Genomic DNA, 22,799 nt, shown 5'->3' with positions numbered 1-22,799 from the left:
ATGCATTAAAACAATTAGTGACATTTACTGCAGAACTCGCTTCACAACCTAGTTTTGCTTTATATAAAACTGTGTTACCATGCAAAATGAAAGACTGACTGTATTTTCATACAGTCCCTTAGCATGAATGTGATGCTATTGCACATACTGTTCCATTCGTTGAGGCAAGATTTATTTAAAATGAAACCATGTAAGAGCACATTATGGATTGATACAATTAGGTAATGTAGTGACAAACCTGTTGCTCAACAATAGAAGTACAATTTTAGTTTCTCACACTGCAGTACCGACTTCAGCATGTGTTGCCCAGTAGAGGGCATCGGTTTACTGCTGAACAAATGGAGACAGTTAGTGGTAAGTAAATGCGATCATGTAAAACAGAAAACCTCACATTTTCATTCAGAAAATCAAAAACAAATAACACATTCAAGCAAACACAATTATTCCTTGAGGTTACAGCGGATCAGTCATTTGTACATGAAAAAGAACAAAATATATTTTATTATTATAAATGAAGAGAGGTTTTATTTGTGGATTATTGGCTCTTGTGGTTATACATTTACACACCCTTGAGTGATTGAGTAAAGAAAGCCACAGCTTCATGACATATTGACTAATAATGTAGTTTACCATTTTGACTTTGAAAAGGCATTTTCATTGGCTAGTTTTTTCACAATCTCTGCAGCCCTCACAGACTGTGTATGAGGTGTGCGTGAGGTCCCTGGGCACTGTGGACAGAGTGCTCATCTGTAGTATCTGGTATAAAAATACAGAAAAGCAGAGGTGTCTAACAGAGCTGGGCTCCCTTTTTACTGTAAAGCAGGATCGTTTTACAAAAAGTCGCACAAGAGTGGGCACAAAGAATGGAAACTAAAATGTAACCGCGATGCGTAACATCCCTGTACATGTATATGCCAGAGCACTGTGCTGAGACTTGACATAACCCTGTGGAAAAATGGCTGTTGTTAGCTGCACCTCTTTGAAGTATTTATAGCAGATGTAAGGCAGATGCCTTCACTTGGCCTCCTGCAAAGAGGGAACACACGAGTCAATACTTTCAAACATTTGGAACCAATAAAATTGTTAGGGCCTTATTTCATTAGAAATTAAAAAAAAGAGACCAACAGCTTTTGCCGTTTGACAGGTGTGAATGACATAAATGCATGAATATGGAAGGGATGAGTCATGCAGCTGTACCGGTGGATCAGACTCTCACACACGTCCTCTTGCACTCATCCTCCGTGTCAAAGCGGTTCCGGTTGCCGTTGCAGCCTCCGTACCAGAACTGGGCGCAGGCATTGGCCTGCTTGTCATAGTACCAGCGGATGTTATAATCCCGACACGTGCCCTGGTCCAGAACCAGGACGCAGCGGGGATCCAGGGGTACAGTCTCTGCAGGGAGAAGCAGACGGTCCCATGAAAATCATTCACACGGGATCAAAAAATAATTGGCCTCCCTTCCACTCACCTATACGACCTCATTACCGAGCCTGTCAATCAAAAAGTACTTCTGACAACCCCGGAGTCACTTCTGGCACATAGACTCCAGACGCAACTTCATCAAGTGACATCATGGCAGATCTGATCAGACATCACTGATAAAACTTGGACATCGAAACATCCTATCTAAGATTGTGTTACTCAGCATTTGACTAACAGGTAATTCAGGGATCCAACAATTTTTAGACTAGTCATAAAGTTCCTCTTAATGTTTCTCTTGCATCGGTCTAATGCAACTTTTTGCAAACTAAGGGTGATGTTTCCATAGTAACAATGACCAGGACCAGCAATTATAAAAGAGGAAAATATGGCCCGCTATCAGTGGGTTGTTACTTCCACCTTGTGTGTCTGTTAGTGATCCGGATTTGCATAAAACTGGTGCATTTATGAGAATATCCGAATCTATGCTGTGTTTAGTAAATATCTCCAGATATACTGTGTATGAGTACATACTTACTACTAAAATAACTCTGATTGATGAAGTTATTTGGAATTTGATAAATATGAGGGCATGTGTGTTTTGAAGGAGTAAATTAAAAGGGTCCACAAGTGTCATTAAGTCCCACTCCAGGATCTAGTGGTGTTTAAGTGATTTCTACCACCACAGGTATCCATATTCAACGTAACTTTTATTAACTCAAATGGGTCTCTCAAGAAGTGCTATTCCGAGACGCTCAGAGCAATGAAACCTGATGAAAAAAAAGACAGAAATAGAGTTTAATCGAACGCAAACGTTTTGTTTTTGTTGGAACCCGATGGTATGACTGATTTACTTTCCATTGACGGAGGAGTCGTTCACAGGGAGCAGCTTCCCCTTTTTGTTTCTCTGTAATTAGTAACAATGTGTTTGTTCTGGCACGTAACGGCGCTGTGTTTCTGCATGCTGCGGCTAACGGACGATCTACGAGACAAAGAGCCAAGTAGACTGTACCTTTGGGGAGCGCTGGCCTCGGCGTAGGCTCATGTTGTACGGACACGCCTGAGGAGGATGTGGTAATTATTTTAGAGGAAGAAGACGACGAAGATGAGGAAGAGCCTTGCGTACTGGAGGAGTCCTCTGTGGCAGGAATCCTGATGACTGAGGTGTTGCGATTGAATGTGTCTCCACGCTCGGTTCCCACGTGTGTGTCGGTGAACACGTTCTGCCCCCCTCCTCCCTGATGGCGACAAAACCAGCAGTGTTAGGCAGTTTTACGACGAGCCTTTTAGCAATATACGTACACTCGTATGTTCCATACGTGTACTGTGCTGGAGCCTTTGCTGACATGGAGGGTGGTGTCGACACGGCCTCCGTCGGTGTGGATGATCGACCCGGTGTAGGTGGTCCCGGGCCGGTACTCGTAGCCACCGCCGGCGTAATTGCCGTTTTTGCCGTTGTTCCCATAGCCGTTGTAGCCGTTAGTCAGTCCGTTGAATATCGCGGCTCCCTTTTCATCCTCACAGAACTGGCTGACCAGCTTGGACTCCAGCGCTGATAAAGAAAGAAGCAGAGGGGAGGAGTCAGAACCAGCAGGGATTCAACATGTGTTGGCTTGAGCAAGGTTTTCAAAGCTGCTTTTTCTTGGCGAGACAGGCCCTTTGGTTGAGGCATTTGACCTGAACCAATCGGATTACCGTGACCCGGGCTCATCTCAGTACTTGTATACTACAAAGGGCAAATCTCACCCACAAAAAAAGCAGTGGGATTAATAACCTTGAAATTATTTTGGTCCAAATTTAAATGTCAACTACAACTAACAACTATTTGATGGATTACAAAAATTCATGGTCCCCAAAGGATTAATTCCAGTGGCAGGAATCCCCTGAAAACCATGAGCGGCACCAGAATGTCTCAAAAACGTTAATCTCGGGTCATTCATCTGGTCAAGAATGTTAATCATCTCATTTAACCTGTAAAACTAACAACATTCGCACTAACCTCCGCTGCATTTTATTCAGATATAATCAACAAATATTAGCATGCTACCAATACATGGTGAATATGATTCATGATCACACTTCATACACATTAGCAAGTTCCCACCGTCGATGTTAGCATGCAGACGCTACTGTACTAACACTAGTGGTGTTAAAACCAGTTAAAAACATTCAGCAAACAATATATTACTATGGGGATTTGAAATAATCTTCATAGAACTCGGAATTTGTATGAGATATTGACCTCCACAATGGCATAGCTTGACTTTGGAAATACACAGTATTTGCTCCCCTGCTGTGACTTTGATGAGAAAATCTATACCACTGATGTCTGTATGCTGGACACGAAGCCTGACCCAGCAGGTGATTTGCTTGGTTTAGCTAAACACGGGAAGCAGGGGAGGACACGCTTTTTTTGTTAAACATGTACCCAGCTAGTATCTCTGTGCTATTATTGATCTAGTGTCACAACAAAAGCCTCCCAAAGCTGCGTCTGGCTGACCTGGCAGGGTGTTGAAGTCATCAATGAGAAACACGTGCTCTGTGTCTGGGTGGGAGGCGATCAGATTGAGCTCCATCATGAACTCCTTCTGCGTTGGGTCTGAGCTGTTCACAATGCCCAGGGCGAACATCTCAATGTTGGCGGCGTGTGCTTCTCGTACAGCTAGTTCCAGCTTCACGGGCTCCCGCTTGTCAGTCTTCCCGTCAGTGATCACGATGGCGACTTTGCTGACCCCCACACGGGAGCTGTAGAAGGCCTCCTGGGTGGCTTTCCGGATGGCCGTGCCAGTGTAGGTGCCCTCTCCCATGTATGGGATGTTCCTGATAGCCTGCTTGATGTCCTGTTTGGTGGCGTAGCGGGCCAAGTTGAACACCAGCTTCACCTCCAGGCTGTACACCACTAGGCCGATACGGGTGGCGTTGCGGCCCACAGTGATTCGGTCCACCAGCGCGTTCACAAAGTCCTTGATGATCTCATAGTTCTCTGGGCCAACGCTCTCCGAGCTGTCAATAACAAACACCAGCTCCATGGGCTTCTCCTTGCACTTGATCCCACATCCTGGAATCACATCACATTGTTAAGTTAATACTGAGAAGTGGAATACATTTTGCAAAGATCTCAAGATACTTTACCACAGATCTCTTTGATCATCCGTATGATGTCCTCTCTCTGAAAGGAATAGACCAACACAGTTGAGTGTATAAATAAACATGAGCGCCAACCAAGTCAGCGGTGAAAGAAGTATCTAGATCCTTTACGAGTGTAAAAATAGCAATATTTTTTCATGCAGCACTTCATTTTCCAGTTTACTAGAAACATTCTAAGACTCACAGTGAGACCGGCTTCACCTTTGTCCCCAGGTCGGCCCTGAGGTAGGAATACACACCAGTTGTGTTGTTATAAACGTGTATGAATTCCATCACCAGAACGCTGAAATGTGTCATTGAGATAATGATGGTCACTCACAGGTTTCCCCTCAGTTCCAGAATCTCCAAATTCTCCTTTGATTCCCTTCAGCCCCCTCTCTCCTGACGAGCCGCGGTCCCCCTGTGACACGGGGCCAAAGGTCAGCCATCACAATGTATCACAGCGCGTTCACACAAACCCGCATTCGGGAGCCCTGCACAACATGGCGACTCACTTTAGCTCCAGGAAAGCCTTCTCCAGGAATCCCCCTTGGCCCGGTCACGCCCTGAGTCCCCTGTTCACCCTGGATCACACACATGAATCATCTACTGTGCATGACAGACCTCTCCGATAGAGTTTACAGACCCATGGCCTCATGGAAATATTTGCCTACCTTTGGTCCTTGGACTCCTTGTCCTGGTGGCCCTGTTGGCCCTGGAGCGCCAGGTCGCCCAGGGTTACCCTGCAGTACAGCGAACACAATGAGCATCACATTGGGGCGCAATGTTCTATTCATGTTATTGATGAACAGTCTGGTTTCAAAGGCTCGTTAATCCATCCAACGGTTCTGAGGGTTCTGTCCTGGGCCAGACGGCAACTTCCCAATTTAAAAAACAACCCACTTAATTTTATACCTCAGGAAACATTGTAAACATGCGTTTGTAGTTTCTACTGGTATTGCTTCAACTTGTCTGGACTTCTCCCTTCCGCCATCTACCATGCATACGTGGAACATGAACTACAGAGTTTACCATAAACTAGGGCCGGGACTTTAGAGAGTTAATTAATTACAATGTGAATTAAGATTATTTTACACTTATTTTCTGCACCGCGGAACGTTTCTCACTGGATGAGTTTCGGCGGACCGATTATACTGGAGCACCAACTAGCGTTCATGACTTCAGACAACAACAAACCACAGTGAACATGAACGAAGAAGCTGACGAGACCGTGTCGGGTGGCCCCGTGAATGGGAAATCTTATTATAAAAAACACACTGATGGAAGCGTCGATAAGAGCATGGTTGTGTGCAAGCTGTGCAACAAGGAATTCACATCGAGCCTCAAGTATCACCTCAACGCAAAACAATTAGCAGCTAGCGTGGACGTTACAAGGACCCACACCCAACCCACACTGCACCAGATGACTGGTTTAAGGACCAGGGTAACTAAGTCCACGTCTGAAAAAATAACCAATGTTCTGAATGTATTTGTCTACTTAAAAAAAACATAGTTTACAGAAGGTCTACTTACCTATAGGCTACCTGAATTTCTGAAAGTACTATATTTCTAAATATGCTATTGCTACACTTGTCTGCTGGAATTGGTTGAACAAAAATAAAAATCCATGTGAAAAAAATGACTTCTCACTGTTCTCAGGTCAAATATTTATGCAATTAAAATGTGATTAATTTCGATTAATTAATTACAAAGCCTCTAATTAATTAGATTAATATTTTTAATCGAGTCCTGGCCCTACCATAAACGCAACAGCCACACCCGCAAGCACAAATCATGCCCACTCAGATGACTTTTGGTCTATTTAGAGCTTGTTTGGTTAACTGACAGTATTCAATGACAAATGTGTTTGGCGAATACGACCACAGCGTTGTTTGTCAGAAAAAAACCTTTTTTTTTTTTTAAAACAACAAGAATGCTGTATGTAGCAAACCTTGCTTTGCTACATACATAAAACATGAGGTCATCTTGAGTGAACACATCTGATGGATACCACATCTGTAACCAATGATTCCCCTTTTTTTAACAGACTGCAGCTGATGAAAAAGCATTTCATGGTGAGGATCATCCCCGTATTATGAACGTGAGTCATGAGTTTCTGACACCACTGTTCTCACAGCATGGAGGGGGGCTGGAGCCTACCAGCACCACGGCTTTAGTCGAGTTCTCAATTAAATCCTGCCTGGCGCTACGTGACTGGGACAGCGACCTGCAAGAACACCGGCCCGAAGCCTGCAGGGACTCAGGATGGGGAGTTGGGGGATGTGTGGAAGTGTTGCTTCTCATTAGACACGTACTTCTGTAGAGATTCACTTTCTGCATCGATGTGTCAGAGCGCGAGTAGGGAAAAAATTGTGACAAGCACCCCCCAAACAAATGAACTGTCAGGCTTTCGAGGATATGTTTTTCCTGCCGCACAAGTAAACACGTCGCAACGTCAAACATGAAAAGTTGTGAAGTACCAGAGGTCCTTGGAGGCCTTCGCCCGGTGGTCCCGGTGAACCAGGTAACCCTCGGAAACCAACATCACCCTGCGAAGGAGAAGAAACCCAGTTGAGATATGTGAACACTTACAGCAGAGCAATTTACCGTCCATCACGCCAATGACTCCCGTGCTGAGTGGAATAGTGCTTCCTTTAATTAGTTAGTCTTTGGGAGATACTTTCACCTATCCTAACCCATTCCAACAGAGCTCTGAAAGTGATAGATACAACTTACAGGAACATTTGCTTTGGCTCAGTTTCCGTGGGTTCATAACGAGGAATGCTTGCTTGCTAAATTCATCAGCTTCCCGTTTTCTACTGACGTGCAAATACTTCACAAACATCCTGTGTGATTTGGCGGCTACCAGCTCTCACCTTTGGTCCGGGGATGCCGAGTCCTTCCTGGCCAGGTTCTCCTGGAAGTCCAGGCAGACCAGGAGGGCCCTAAAACAACACAGCAAAGGGAGGCAGAATAAACTCTCAGGGCCTTGTGTACGTACATTTGCAAACGTAGCGTTTTCAGCATCACGGCCAACGCGCAGAAAGCGCTCAGTGTGATACTTGGTACTTAGTACTTAGTACTAGTGCTGTGATCCAGCTGAGTGCAGACTGCGATGATCCCACTGCCGATGCTATGACTGTTTGAAATTATACTGATGCCAATAATTGCGAGGAGTTTAACAACTGCTGGAATGGAATGTGATCGCTGAGTGGGAGATGCGATGTCATCTTTGACTTCTTCCAGTGAGTGGCTGCTTAATCCGGAACGCGTAATGATTTTGTGTTCAATTAACTGAAAAGGTGCGTTCTTGGTGGCAACACACTTTTTCCTTTCAGCTTGCTTCCTTGGCCCTTTCTGCCTTCTGACTCGGATTACTGCTGTCATTTCACCAGAAGGCATATGCAAGGAAACCCACATTCTTGTTAACACCTGCTTTTAAGCGGTGGAGAATTTTCACCGCAAAACAGAGGTACGCTTTCACGGGCGGTTCCTCTACATACCGTTGAATACATAATTAGGTGCACTGTACGCATTATTTTACATTGTGCTTGGAAACTGGTGGAGAGTCTAGGAAGTTAAAGTAATATCTGACCCTGATCACCTGATAAAGGTGAACTTCTGTCTGCTATTTCTGTACTTAATATAAAGAATATATACTGATATTGGTGAGCTATAAAGGTCATTTCCCAGCATTGCAAACGCGCTTTCAGATACAAATGGTTGCTTTTATGCGTTAATGATGAAGTCAATAGCAGCCAGAAAAACACATCCAAGCCAGATATTGCTCATGCAAGCTTTACACCAGACAACAAATATCTATGATTAATTGTCTTTTTTATTATCTAAACAATGGACACATTTTATAAAATTAATTCTTGATTAATGCAGAGGTTTTTGCAGGTCAGATAGTGTATCTTCTGGTAATACATGTCTAGAACTGATGGGTGAAATTAGACAGGCATCAGACAGATGGATAGACAGAATGTAATCCGTGGATGGATGATATGAATGGGAAGATTTATCAGAGGAAATATGGGCATGTCAGTCTCTAAATCAGTTCCTCACCACGGGGCCCGGATAGCCGTCTCCTTTGGGACCAAATGGACCTGCTGGGCCTGAGTCTCCACGGTCCCCCTAGAGCACACAAATAATCCGTCAATCAAACTTTACAAAGTGAGTAACAGAGAGATGATATAAGTGTGCTTTCCGCTCCTCCCCATGCTTCTGTGTTATGCAATCCATCACATTTTGGACAAATGACAGCACGGCAGGAGCATGCAAACATGCGCTGCAGAATCTGCGCCTCATTACGTTTCACTCCATAATGAGACGCTTCAGGTGTGTGATGAGGCAGAAGTCCAAGGAGTAAAAAACACTGCTATTGTGTTTTATATACACAGTGTTACCTTTGGACCGGGAAGTCCATAGCCAGTCTCGCCCAATGGACCTGGCGGTCCACTCGGGCCAAGATCCCCCTAGAACACATATTCATATCAACTCTAGAGTCTGATGAAGGAAAATAATGGGCAAAATGTAAAAAAATAAATTATAAAAAATAAACAACAGTAAAGTTTAGGCCCCACAGGGGCCGAGTTGCAAAGGCGAGCTCCCCCTCCTGCACAAAGTTAGTATGGTTATAATCACAAAATTCACATATGTCAAACACGCGGCCCTCTGTTGGCCATCGTATCGTCTGCGCCACCAACCCAAATTATTATCTGGGAGCAGTTACCTTGGGTCCGGAGACAAAGCGGCCCGGTGGACCAGGTAAACCCCCCCTTCCTTGTGTCCCTGGTTCTCCCTGAAGAAGATTCATCCAAGACGAGTGGTTAAAACCATTTAACTCACATCAATAAATAATATTGACTTATGTCATAGCTGATTAAGTTCAATAGCTCCTCACCTTTGGTCCGGAGGGTCCGGCAATGCCAGGTGGACCCGCCAGGCCCCGTATTCCTCTTTGGCCTTGGTCGCCCTAAAACATCACATTGGGAATAGACTTACCAATCTGATAGCAGCTGTGACGTGCCTCATATAGAGATCTGGTCCTAGTGCAATAAGAGAACGCAGGAAGGGTCACTGTTCCTTTACCTTTTCGCCCTGGGTGCCGATTCCAGGTGCTCCCTCTAACCCCCTGAGACCGACAGGTCCTGACTCGCCCTAAAGATACAGAAACATACACTTTTATTAGTTTTGTGGGTTTGATACCTGAGAAAGAAGATAACTGTCGTAGCAGGCCGTCATTTAAGCTACCTTCTGTCCAGGGGCCCCGTCCTCCCCCGGCAGACCTGGCAAACCAGACAGCCCCGTAGATCCTGGTTCGCCCTGAGGACAAATTATGAACCTGCTACATTGAACGCTGTAAACGTATAAAGATTTACTGCTGCTGATGATGATGATGATTTTTGACTTACCTTAGCTCCAGCATCTCCGGCCCCTCTCTCTCCTGGGGCGCCGACCTCGCCCGGCAAACCTTGGTCACCCTATGTGGGCAGGGGCGGGTCGGGGTATGACAACATCGACTTAAACCAAATCTACAGTGAGGCGTAGCTTTGATTATCCTAGCTATCGTTACTAATCACTAGGGTCTTGATGGTGATGTCATCAAATCAGACAACATTGAGTGTATGTACAAACCTTGGATCCAGGGAAGCCCTCCCCTCGTTGGCCTCTCCCCCCTGGTGGCCCTCTTGGTCCTTCGACTCCCTGCAAGGATTAACAAAGATGGTAACAAAATTTGTGTTAATAGAAATTAACACAAAGTCAAAATTTGGAAGAATATGAGACTGTGGAAAAATGATTGACAGATGACTGCTGCAGCAGGAATTCTCTAAAAAATCAGGACATTTCCTGTTCTTCAATCAGTCTGATTGACTTAATTCATGGCTACATCATGCTATCGAATCCATCTTTACTTCCTTTTATCTAGAAGTATTCATGAAAAAAACTAAGAGTTACAAATGTCTTTCTCTTAAATTAAACATAAGGTTGAGCCTTCTTCCCCACCCATGTCATTTCTGTACAGTCAAAGAGTAACACGCAAAAGGGAAATTGTACAGTTTCTACCAATGGAAGCACTTGCCTTCTCGCCCTGTATGCCGGCTCCTGGGAGGCCAAGTGGCCCTGGAAGACCGGGAGCACCAAAATCCCCCTGCGGGTTCAGATATGGAAGAAGGTTAATGACGATAACAGCAGTGTCATTAGCATGGAGGGGCCTCACACCCGAATGATTTCATCATTTATTTCATGTGGAAAGTGCCCAAATGTTCACGAGTGCGTTGCCAAGATCCTGTGCAAATGTTGGTTTGTCATCACCACATGAAAACATTTAAAATAATTGACATTGCATAGTGCTCAACAACGACCATGACGTTGTATATAACCCCGCACTGAACGCATTCAACAGAGACGCTGGTAACTTTATTCTTTCTGCCCTGCAGCTCGACTCGGGCTCGGGCTCTACCTTGTCTCCTTTGATCCCGGCGCCCGGCTGTCCTCTCAGTCCCCGCGGCCCGTCCAAGCCTCGCTCCCCCTGTGGAGACGGAAGAAAAGTTATCGCATCTCGCCCCATGCAATAGCAGTTCATGTATAAAAAATAAACACGATGTGAGCAAAGGGGGGTAATGGGGAAGGCCGGGACGTCTTCCTTTAATCAGTCACAAGTCAGACGGACGGAGACTCTTGCATAATCTGATATCCACATGGAGCCACATCTGCTCATGGCCTGAGGTTTGGGTAAAACATTCCTTTTTAATTCCTGTCTATGTTCACGTTTCACATGCCGGAGTGATGTTGATGGACGACACTCTTAAACAAGGACGAGACATTTCATCGTCTGATTGTTTTGGCACTATCTTTGGGTAAAAGACTTCGTGCAGACAGTTACCACAGAAACATAATGGTCTTCAAAGTCACTGTGAGCCATTACAAGTCCCACATCTGACATTAAAGACCTCTCAACCCCAGCATGGTTTTGCTGTGGTTACCACCGTCTGACGTTTACCATTCAAACAGATGTAAAGCCTCTACCCAGTTTGTCATCAGAGGGATGCGTCAACATTCCTGGCCCGAAGGCTTTTCTGCACCACCCAGCAATTTAACTGTATATGCGTATATATGAGATGTATGTACCTCGTCATTTTCATTTGATAGATTTGTATTTTATCACCAAATTTCAATTTCTGCACAATTCTAAATTCTAAATTCTCTTTTCTCTCTCTTGTGTGAATTGGTGTTGGAGTTTTTAAGATATCGATACCTGGAAGAGGAAGAATGCTTTGTTTCTACTTTCATTTGTTTCTGTACGGAGGGGAAAGAGGTCCTTATAACTTCAGTTGTTGGAGTTTCGGTCACTGAACATCTCATGAATAAGTAAGTATTTTACATCTCTTCAGATGTGTCCTGAGAGAATCTTTAAGTTGGAAAATCAGAAAAAGCCAGAATAGAAATACACTAATCTAAGTTGACGGTAAGTACAATGGAGTATGCAGCATAACGTCGGGATGCGTTAGACTTCTCAGTCAATTATACATTTGCCTTCTGCCCAGGTCATCCAAGGACTTGAGTTACAGTAACAAAGGTACATTGATTTGCCTTGTAATACAGCATTTACATGCCAAAAAAACATAGATCTATTGTCATAACTCTGCCCTCTAATCTTTGTGCAGAAGCCAAGGTGCTAATGATGTGGAAAGGAAGATATGATACCGCTGGCGAGCTCCTGTAAATCCGGAGCTTGTGGAGACACGCCGTGAGGAACGCTGCATTAGAGCATGAACGCCACCTGCGAGTCTGCGGTCTCCTGTTGAGGAAAACACATGGGGGGGGCGACTGACTGGAAAGTCGGCAAATGATAAATTAGATAAAGGTATGGTGGAAGAGAAAAAAAAAGTACTATTTTCATGTGAGCCTTCTGATGCACACATTTGTGATTACTGACAAAATTCCATTAACTTGATCACCTTTAATCAAGGTTGACTGTGTCTGCGTTTACCAATAACAACCATGGGGTTGGTTACGCCGTTGATTGGAGAGCTGACGCGGCTCTGGCGTGTTCGTGCTAAGCGTAATTGGACCGGATATTTTAATGATGGAGGACTTCACACCCGAGGGATATTAAAACTGAAATATACATATTGTTAAGTTGCCGTTTTGCAGACCCTGTCTGCACGGATGCTTGTGTATCTTTGTAAGCAGATAACTTCCCCCTTGGTTCAGAAAGCATCCTTTGTTTTACAAACGCTCGACAAGCCATCAGGTGGCGGTAAAGTCTATTTACCCTGTAAATGTGGGAGGTCTGAAATCGAAACTGCTTTTATTCATTTTTTTCTGAGGAATTATTTTGTGGAAAAGGAGAATTCATGTATCTTTGAGGCCTGACAAAAGAAAATATTCGAAAAATGTTGTGTGATGTTAGAATGGCAATGGAAACTACCAACTGGTTCAAAAAGATTAGCTAAATTCACAGGAAAAAAAATCAAAGCCCGAGTGCGAGAGAGCGACAACGTGTATATTTTTAAATGCGTACGTCTGTGCATCCTGAGGGAAGGCAGACACAGACTCATTCTTTCCTGCCTCCATGAGTCACACACTGTTTCATGTCAAACGGCGCCCTGGCTATCTTCCTGTATCATCACCACAGCTGCCGCTCCGCTGTGGCATCGTCTCGGTGGGGACCTATGGAACTTCTGTGTTGTGTAATTATTCACATTGTGGATGCCCTGTCATTAGACTCTGGAATCTGGATGCCGGATGAGCTCTTTGAGCGGACGAATTGAAAGCGAATGCATGAAAAGGGGTCAAAAGGTTCGATGTTTTTGACAGGTACAGGTGTGCCAAGGAAACTGTGTGCTTCAAACACCTGGTAAACAACACAAACTCACCTTTGGTCCAGGGAAACCTTCTCCTGTCAGTCCTCTCTCTCCTGGGACTCCTTGTGGCCCTTGAGGCCCCTGAATGAAACAAACGGCTGTAAATGGCCACTGAAAAATCTCTTCATCAAACAATGGACCATTCGCTGAATGAAGGGTGACTTTAGTGTATGTGCGCTAATGTTAGCATGCACAGCTAACTATTTTGATACTGCCAGTTGTAGGCCGGTTATGAGACAATGGATCACAGAAATGCAAGGCCGCACCAACTCTCCCACTAAGGAGCAAAACATACTTTGTACAGCCCCTTTTTGTTTGCATTTGTGGTCATTTTTCACCTCTTTGTAGTTATGTTGTGTGTCACTGTGCTGTGCTTGTTCTATTCCTTTTCTTAATTGTTTAGAGTTTATTTTAAGTTGTTCTGCATGTCATTTTTTTATTTCTCTGTGATCATCTTGAGCGCCTGTTTCTCTGAGCGACATTTTTTCCAGAGAAGGCAATAAGGCAGGGATCACATCACGCTCAACACTACACCTGACATTCTATAGGGGGGAGGGGCCAGGGGGGCACTGACAGGGTTATTGCACAAAGAAACGTAAGTGCGAGGAGATGGGTTCATACTGGAATGGAGGCAATATGTGGTAGCAACAACATATCTGATTGCAAACATACAATTTTAGCACAAGCGGTGCAAATCCAGGCTCGACCAGAGGCTATTAGAGTGTGAGGATAGGGTTGAGGGAAAGCATTAGAAATTAGAATTTGAAGTTAATGACTCTCTCAAATGTAAAGGCTATAAAGTTCAGTAATCCAGATGGGATGGTTCGAAATAGCTCCGTTTTAAGAGAAAATTAAAGACTTCGACAGGTTTACAGTAGCATTGTAACTGGCTTGGTCTGAGGTGTGCAGGTTCTTACTCACCGGTGGTCCATGTTCGCCAAGTCCCGGAGGGCCAGGAGCGCCGCTCTGCCCCTGATAACCGACATCCCCCTGTGGAGCGTAAGGGGGTGTGATGAGATCACCAACAGCGTGAGGCACAGGGGAATTACTATACTCATGACTTGAATTTTCCACCATCGGGAGCCAGACATTACCTTGGGCCCCGGAAGGCCAATCCCTGTTTCCCCTTGGATTCCAGGTGGCCCCAAAAGTCCCCTTTCCCCCTATAAAAAGACAGGTAGAGACAGACATGTGCAAGCGCACAAACAGATGCACAAACAGAGCGTTTTGTTAGTCGGATTTCTGGGCACAAAGGCCTCACTTTGACATTATGGGATATCTGATCAGTAGACCAGTATAGGTTCTCCCTCTCCCTGCTTCTCCTTCCCTTAATATTTAGCTATTTTAAAAGGGTTTCTTAGACATGAATGGGTGCTGCTTCATTACCCCAGTAAGGAATCTATTGTTGAAGAATGTAATTATTCGCTCAGAGGCCGTAAATCAGGGCAATGGTGTGCAGCGTGAGGGGGCGCAAGAGGCGTAAAGTGGGTGTGGAAATGTTAGCAGGCGCATACCGGCACTCTTTTTTCACTTCCCTAGCCCTTTCAAGCAAGTTGGGACAATGTTTAAAGCCAGACATTAGTCTGGCGTTCAGGTGGTATAGAATGACAGCCAGACAATCAGCGCAAACATTCTTCCAAAAATCATTAAGGAGCGACCACTTGGTGGGGAGTGTGTATCCTTGACAGAATTGGCAGCTATAACACACCAGAAAGAGGGCTTAAAAAGAACATAAAAATATGCCGACAAGGTAATAGCAGATGAGGTCTCAACTGGTCCACTATCGATGGGACACAACTCACAAGTTCTTAAATGTATGGTCATCTTATCACATCTGACATTTGTGTTATTAGTTATGCCTGTGATAAATGGATTTAATCTGAATTCCTTTTAAATATCAACATCCGGAAGGCCTCCTTTGTCTAACCCTTACCCTCGGGATGAGAGAAAACACATTTCACTTTTCACCTCTGCCAGTCCACGGCCAACAAGGCTATCCATCATATTTGTGATGGATAAATCCTCTGTCATGGACTCATATAACTCTAAAAGAGACTTAATTCAAACCAGACAGAATAAAAATGTCAAATCCTGTACCCTTCAGATATGCATCTGGTTTTGGAAAAACGGAAAGGCCAGTCTTTGACCCTAGGTGAATTGACTCAAGTTTAAAGGAATAGCCAGTAGGAGGGGAGGAAGGTTGATTTACTTCCTTCTAAGTTTTCTTTTGTACTTGAACACTTTCCCAGATCCCAGAAAGCTTTGGCTCAAGCGTTTGGGTGCAAAATGTGATTTTAAAGGCAGGAGAACTTACTTTTTTACCCATTATACCTTCAGGTCCAATATCGCCAGGTGGACCAATGGAACCCTGCATTGTGGGTGGATCAGTAAGAGTTACACATGGGTATTATAAAATGGTAATGCAATGTCTTAGCAACCATACCTAGGCATGTCAAACTGTAGGTGTGAATACATGTTGAAGCAGTCACCTAAAGTGCTGTAGATTGAAGAATAATGCAATACGTGTATGGAGAGTGCATTGCTTTTAGATAGCGTTGCTCCATGTTTGTGTGATATAACTTAAGAGGTTAATGTTAGAATACTAACTCCAATTAGCCGATTACTATTGCTGTTAGCTCAACTCAAGCGGTTTCTGAGAACAACTCTGTAGTTTATTGTAAAAGTGAGATATAAAAGCAAGAAAAAGGATCTAGGTTTGAGTAAAAATGTTTTGCTGTCTAACATTCGAAATTTTAAGAATCATATTTAAGGTCTCTTTTTTACAAACAAGTGAGCTTGCTAGCTACAGCCGAAATCATCTTAACAAAGTAGTAATTTCATTCAATCTAAAAATCAAATACCCAATTTGAAAATAATTATACATTTGGTGTGGTAAATCTGTAAAATGTATATTTTCCATGCTAGAATGATGTATGTAACAACAATTAGTGGGGCTCAGCGAAAAGTAGGGGCGATTTCACCTGAAGTCCACGGTTTCCTCTTGGCCCGATGGTACCTTCAGGACCCTAAAAAATAGGAGTTAAATCAAATTCATGATCAATAGTGAACGGAGGTCTTAAATTCTTACGACATTAAAGGGCAACATACTCTGTCTCCTTTAATTCCAGGTGTTCCACACTCCCCTCTCACTCCCTGTAAGAGAAGGAAAAGCCGTGTAGTCCTTAGATTTGCATTTCATTTCCATCATGCATAAATTCAAGTTCACGACACAGAATTTAATTTCCTGGGAGCAGTGTATTTTGAAATGTGTTTTAACATCCCAGCTGCTGTTGTGCAACAACTGATGACATGAGATTTATGTAATTCAATTCCGTTAAAAGAAAAGTAACGAAATACAAGACTGGGTTTAAATTAAACATTAAACACAAAATAGAACAAAATGCCAGGATTTCCAAAGTCTTGAGTTTGCATGATCATGATCTAGGAACTTCATACGGTCTGGAAATCATGATTCTCCAGAGTATTTAATGGTTGCAGATTTTCCACAAGCGTTGGAACCCCATACTTTGACAAATCATGGAGGCATGTTGACTTGAGCAGAATCCATACTATACCTTCTCTCCTTTGTATCCCGACTTTCCCTGTGTACAAAACATTCGAGTTAGATCAGAAAGGCAATGATTAATGAATCTTAACCGCTGGATCCAAAACCCTGAGCTCACCTCTGCTCCTTCACGACCCGGAAGTCCACTGAGCCCACTTTCACCCTAAAAGGAAAAAGGGATTTTAGTTTAACTGGGGAAAGCCTATTGGTTTGCCCCATCCATATGTTGAACTGTCAATATGTTTATGTATTATATTTTTTTTAAATCAAAAACAATGAGTAGGTAACACCTTCATTCCTTTTAAGCCAGGCCTTCCATCTTCTCCAGGACGACCCTTCTTCCCCTGAAAAGAGGTCATGGTAGTACCATTAGGAAGAACACTTAATACTGACGTGGGAATAAATCAGAAGCGCTTCAGAGTGATGGATGTGCAGCAGAGACAGATTGAGACAGACTGTGGGCCAGCTTTAGAGCTTTAAAAGGAAAAGCATATCATAAATATTTATAGCTTCCAGGAAGACGAGCGAATGAGGATTATCTGTTGAATAAAATCTATAAATAAAAAGTATTATTATATAGGTAGGAAAGTAGATGAGAAGATATGACTATGATATGATACGAAACATTGATAAATTATCATGCTAGAGCATGAAGCCTGTTAGCTTAGCATAGAAACAGGAAGAACTTTCATCACCTTTAGAAAATAAGATAAAAAGATTTTTTATCCGCTAGTAGAACAATAGACGGAACAGTCGAAAAGTCTTCCTTCTTATCTTCTAGACCTCCTGGATGCAACATGTTCAAGGTGGCCCATGGATGAAAGCCACTTTCTCTGTTGTCTGGGTGTAAGAGGACTCTAATCAACTGTCTTGTTCTCTTTTCTCTCCATTCTCGTGCTGTTTGTTATATGGACTGTGCATGCACTTGACTTAAAGCATCTCTCTGTCTGTACACACTGCTTCCACTAGTGTGCGCCTGTTGCCACTGATGTGAAACAGCTTTTGTTCGGAGCGTTAGGTTTAACGGGGTAATTGCGCTGTTCTCATCCTGTGAAAAATACATCAAAGCGAAGCCGCCGCGTCTAATTGCGGCCGACATTCTCTGTGTAACAAAAGTAGCGCTTACATCCCGGCTTTGGAAGGGAAATAAAGTCATAAATTTGACATATTTTGCATGTCCTAAGACTATCCACTGGAGCAGACAGAAGGACAGAAGGACATTATCATAGTTTTTCCCAGGTAAATATCTGTTTAGGCCTGTTCTCAAAATACTGTCGGAGGAATGCAAAGTATTTGCTTTACTGCTTTACTCTCACTGCTGCTAGGAAACGTAGATTCTCAAAACCACAGGGTTTACTAAACACCCCCCAAAACCCTGCAATTATGTAGGCTGTTTGCATCAAGGGGGCTTATGAGAGTGGTGTTGTCCTTTAAGACGTTACAAAAAAAGCCGGTTTAATGGGCGTAATGTTTTTTTAGACACAGTGCAAAAGAACACATGTGGTTATAAAATCAGAGTCTTTATCTCGTGGTATGTAGCAGAGGCCGACCAATATGGAACCCAGAGTTTCCTATTTAATAAGTAGATGTGACAACAGTACACTGGGTAAGTAACTACACCTCACACCAATTATTTAGCATAACAAGGTTTACATTGTCTGGAGCGTGTTAGCAGTGTTTGGTAGAACCAACAACTTCACAGAGTTGTGTTTCTCTCTTTCTATGAAACATCTTTGGAATCAAAACACAGTTAAGCTAAATAAATAAAAGGAGATGTGAGTCTGTGTACTGATGCTACATTTCGACACAGCTGTTGATTGTCAGGAAGATGAAACTATTGAAATGAAACATATATATAATGCCTTAAAATGAAATCCTATAAAATTAAATGAGAAATACGATTAATTCATAATCAAAATGAACTATTCAACTATTTAATGGTGAACATTTTGTGGCTCCATAGGTCAATTCTGGGTCGGAGGGGTACTTACAGGGGGGCCGCTGGGTCCCCGCTCACCCTTCTCGCACTCACACTGGCTCGTGGCCATTGGACACTTCAAACATAGGGAAAAAAGGGTCAGACGGCACATTTCGGGGACACAAATCAGGAAATGTGCGTGAAGGCCGAATCCTGGCGAGTTACCCCTTCATCCGCCAACGCCGTCTGTGGAGCAACAACACAAGAATGTCAAGATGTTGTCAAACATATGGTTCATTTATGGCCAACCAGCACAGGTTTATGTCCATAAGAGTGAAACCGTTAATTCTGGTCTCAAAGGTTAATCTGTGGAATGGTATGGAGCCACAAACACCTGCACCTGCTAACTGGCATGGGTTCAGTTCGATAGATGACCTCCTCCACCTGATTCCTCTCCTCTACCAGACAGCTCCTTTTTTTCTCTTCAAAACTTGAGAAAGGGGAAATGGCTTCAATTTGACCAAGAGTAAACACCTTGCATTGATCAGTGGAATCAGATACACTGGGGCATCCAGGGGGGGGCCTCCGTAGAACAGAGAAGACAATACGGTGTGATGATTAAAGAACATTGTCTTGAATGATGCCGTGTTGCATGTTCTTGCTGTGTTCCGGCTCCCACTGCAGCCAACTTCCCCACAAAAACGTTTTAATGCAGAGCATGTGTTGGAGCCTTGAGGGAACATGTTATAGTTATCTTTGAAATTAACTTTCTTTGGAAGTAACCTCAATCACTCCTGATAAAGACAGGAAAGAAAAGCACATTGTCTTGACCTAACACATGGCTGTTGAAGAGGAATTTACTATTATTTCCAGCCAACCGGGTGGATGTCACGAGTAGATTTTATTTTACAGTGAGTAAGGGGACGACAGCAGCCTTGTTGCTATGGCAGCAGGTAACAGGTGTACATCATGGATGCATCAAGACAAGAAATAAAGCAGGGGGTGGTGTCAAAGACGTAAGAGACGCTAACGTTTGAATAATTAGCCAGAAGTCACTCTGCATCATGGCTTTACAAAGCTTACACCTGGCAGCCATTACCAGGAATGAATAATAATCAAGCGCATTCCTTCAAATGCTTTTTTGGAAATGAGAAAGGAAAAAACTAAAATGTAAATCCGATCCGGTGATTTTGAAGGAATCACTTTTAACGTCTGTACATTCAATATTTGATAGCAAGAAAGGGTTATTATCAAAGTACTGAGCAAATATTGGTATCCATTTTCTTACTCACAATCTCTTTAATGAATTTATCCACAACCCCTTTGTCCTGCAGGTTGTGAAGGTAGCGCGAGGACGGCGAGCTAGCAATTAGCCGTAGCTGAGCCATATTGGCGGGCAGGTTGGCTTCAGGCGTGATGCCCACGGTGAAGAAGCGGACGCCCTGGTTCTTGGCGTCGGCCACGGCTGAAGATATGTCGGGGTTCCTTGGGTGAGAGATGCCGTCGAAGAGAAGAACAGCCAACTTGATGCTGGTGGGCTCTGACTCCTCCAGGTATATGCGGGTGAGGTTGGTGATGGCGAAGGTGGTGTAGGTGCCGTGGCCGATGTACACGATGGGAGCGATTCTAGCCTTAAAGTCATCAATGCCCTTCCACTGCCTGAAGGTCTGCTCTACGATTACGTGGCTGCTGTACTGAAGGAGGGCCGCCCGGGACCTGAGGCCTTGGCCCGTCTGCAGCCGCAGGTTCTGCAGCCGGTCCATCACTTCGGTGGCGAAGCGCTTCTCCTGGGCATGGTTGTCCTTGGCGCTCTCTGAGCTGTCGATCAGAAAGGCTAGCTCCAAATTGCATTCTTCGCTAACGATAGCTGCAATGTAGGAGGCGACAATTAATGGAATAGTTTGACATTTTGTACGCTTGTTAGCTTAGCATAAAGCACATGCAATCAGCTCAATCAAAGCTCAGGCGAAATGACTTTGCGACAAGTGGATTTCCATACAAACATCCTTCTTTTTCCTTCATTTTTAGAGGTTAGCTATTAAAGCTTCATAATAAAAAAATCAAGTTAAGTAAATATGATGCCATGACCTTTTCAATCAAGATCCAATGCAGTCATAATAGCAAAAGATGCATTGTGCTCTAGCTAAACTAGATATAGTTGATATATGTCACACTTTCATATGCAGCCCAATATTAAGATCCAAAAGATCCCAGTCAAAGGGGTTTTTAAGCAAGGGAGACATCTTTATCTGGAGCGGTAAAGGTGATTTACTGACTCTGTTACCTCCAAAGACTTAGAGGAATGGCTTTTTTTAGGAAAAGTGTGATACGTTCATAAATGTTGCATATCGTCTTTTGAAGATATAAAAGCAACCCAAACTGCAGAACCAACCTTCGGCGATGGGAGGAGGTCATGGATTTGATATGGGCTGGGGATAAATCACATTAATTTTCACAGAAATATGTCATGGGGAGAATGCGCCCTGGGGGAAACAGGATTCTGGGCCAATACAACATTTGGATAGCGGAGCAGTAAGCAGTCACCCAGGAGATGGATGGCTCTTTGGATCCCTGGAGATATGATCAATCCTGCTGGATTGGATCCTCCAGCAATGTCCTTGTTGAGTATCATCTTTTCTTTTTCTTTTTACACTTGTGGCAGCAAATTTGTTTGCCTCCAGGAGATGCAAAAGGTGAGATATGTGCCACCTGCACAAATTCCCCACTACTTTTAAAAACATCAGTGGAAAAAATGTAAAAAAGAAATAATTGACACTTACATTTGCCATTTTGAGGTACTACATTGGATGGATTTAGTTTGGTCTTCTTCTTCTTAGTGGTCACCACCTCTTCCTCGTAGTCTTCTTCATACTCCTGAGCCAAAAGACCTTGAAGTCCCCACAGTAGCAGGAGCCAGTGCAGCGAGAGGACCATGACTTTCCTGAGAGATGAAGAGAAGACCGAGATGGACAAAAATACCCAAAGACATGTTAATACATCCCCCAACACCCTCAGAGAACAAGCTTTAACAGGCATGTTTGAGACCCGAGCATGCATATAACTCACAATGTTGCTGACTTAGGAACTCAATGTGTTCAGCTATAAAAAAGCTCTCCTGGTGCAAATAGGGAAGGAGAGATTCTTCATTCAGTTAGTTTGGCTCCATGTCCTGCTGGGTGTCCTCAGGGTTCGATCTTAGTCTGCAGGTCAGTGGGCATCTAGTGGTGGCTTTAGCAGCAGCAGCAGTGCGTTGCAGAAACATAAGTGACTCTCATGAGACTCGGGCTCGAGTCATTCTAAACTCGTAGCAAATCAAGGGAAGTCCACCCCTTTTTTTTAAACTCACCCACTCACGTTTAGGGGAGAGTGTGGGAGGGGTGCCTGTAGGAGGCAGCAGTTACAGACACTCCTGAAATTCTTGTCATGATAGAGCAATGAACGCCCCCCACCCCCCTCCACCTACCCCTCAAAGAAGAAATCCTTTTTTCCATATCCATTCTTTTGCTTCATAAGGCGTACTATTTAAACTGGCACATGGAGGAAATTCCCTGGGGGTGATATTCAAGACAGCTGGTTCAAATCCAAACAGGGTGTTTGCCAATGTGTTGAGTGGTAGCTGCCAATAAGGACACTAAGGTCATGTCCTTGGTGAACTTTCTGGAAAGTTCGGGGCAGTGTAATGACACAAATGTACACCCATCTAAAGGCTGATTCATGTTAGCGAATGCCCATTAACTTACTGTTGCTGTATTTTAGCACTTACAATGGTTACATCAACTCACTTTCAAGGTTGCTTGCTTTTAATTGAACCGTTACAGGACCTGCATGCAGAATTTCCATCTGTTTACACATTCATCACAGAGCAACATTTATTTGGACTCCTTTGAGTCCCCACGAA

General features: G+C 43.7%; 1 protein-coding gene across 1 annotated transcript; it reads right to left on the bottom strand.

Moving 5' to 3' along the window:
* Window positions 1-163: 163 nt before the first annotated feature.
* LOC119213040 (collagen alpha-1(XXVIII) chain-like) lies at window positions 164-22,188 on the bottom strand. Its single transcript, XM_037464077.2, has 36 exons — window positions 21,968-22,188; window positions 21,682-21,842; window positions 20,194-20,768; window positions 19,127-19,147; window positions 18,975-19,037; window positions 17,274-17,327; window positions 17,102-17,146; window positions 16,994-17,020; window positions 16,527-16,571; window positions 16,400-16,444; window positions 15,733-15,786; window positions 14,513-14,581; window positions 14,340-14,408; window positions 13,431-13,499; window positions 11,012-11,080; window positions 10,631-10,699; window positions 10,186-10,254; window positions 9,963-10,031; window positions 9,802-9,873; window positions 9,640-9,708; window positions 9,452-9,523; window positions 9,281-9,349; window positions 8,955-9,023; window positions 8,614-8,682; window positions 7,422-7,490; window positions 7,026-7,094; window positions 5,220-5,288; window positions 5,061-5,129; window positions 4,886-4,966; window positions 4,751-4,786; window positions 4,552-4,588; window positions 3,920-4,477; window positions 2,739-2,971; window positions 2,432-2,657; window positions 1,198-1,392; window positions 164-1,026 (listed from the first exon to the last, which is right to left on the bottom strand). The coding sequence occupies exons 2-35, from the start codon at window positions 21,833-21,835 to the stop codon at window positions 1,205-1,207; spliced, it is 3,621 nt and encodes a 1,206-aa protein (XP_037319974.1). The 5' UTR covers window positions 21,836-21,842; window positions 21,968-22,188; the 3' UTR covers window positions 164-1,026; window positions 1,198-1,204.
* Between the last annotated feature and the right edge of the window lie 611 nt (window positions 22,189-22,799).

This window comes from Pungitius pungitius, chromosome 3, assembly GCF_949316345.1.
Source record: "Pungitius pungitius chromosome 3, fPunPun2.1, whole genome shotgun sequence".
Taxonomy (NCBI): domain Eukaryota; kingdom Metazoa; phylum Chordata; class Actinopteri; order Perciformes; family Gasterosteidae; genus Pungitius; species Pungitius pungitius.
This window is presented reverse-complemented; position numbering and strand designations above follow the sequence as displayed.

Coding starts and splice junctions, on each gene's coding strand:
- LOC119213040 (XM_037464077.2), bottom strand. CDS start 21,835: ATGGTCCTCTCGCTGCACTGGCTCCTGCTACTGTGGGGACTTCAAGGT. Junction 14,409..14,512: donor TTGGCCTTCCGGGGCCCAAG/GTAATGTCTGGC, acceptor TACGCTCCACAG/GGGGATGTCGGTTATCAGGG. Junction 13,500..14,339: donor TTGGCGAACATGGACCACCG/GTGAGTAAGAAC, acceptor TGTTTCATTCAG/GGGCCTCAAGGGCCACAAGG.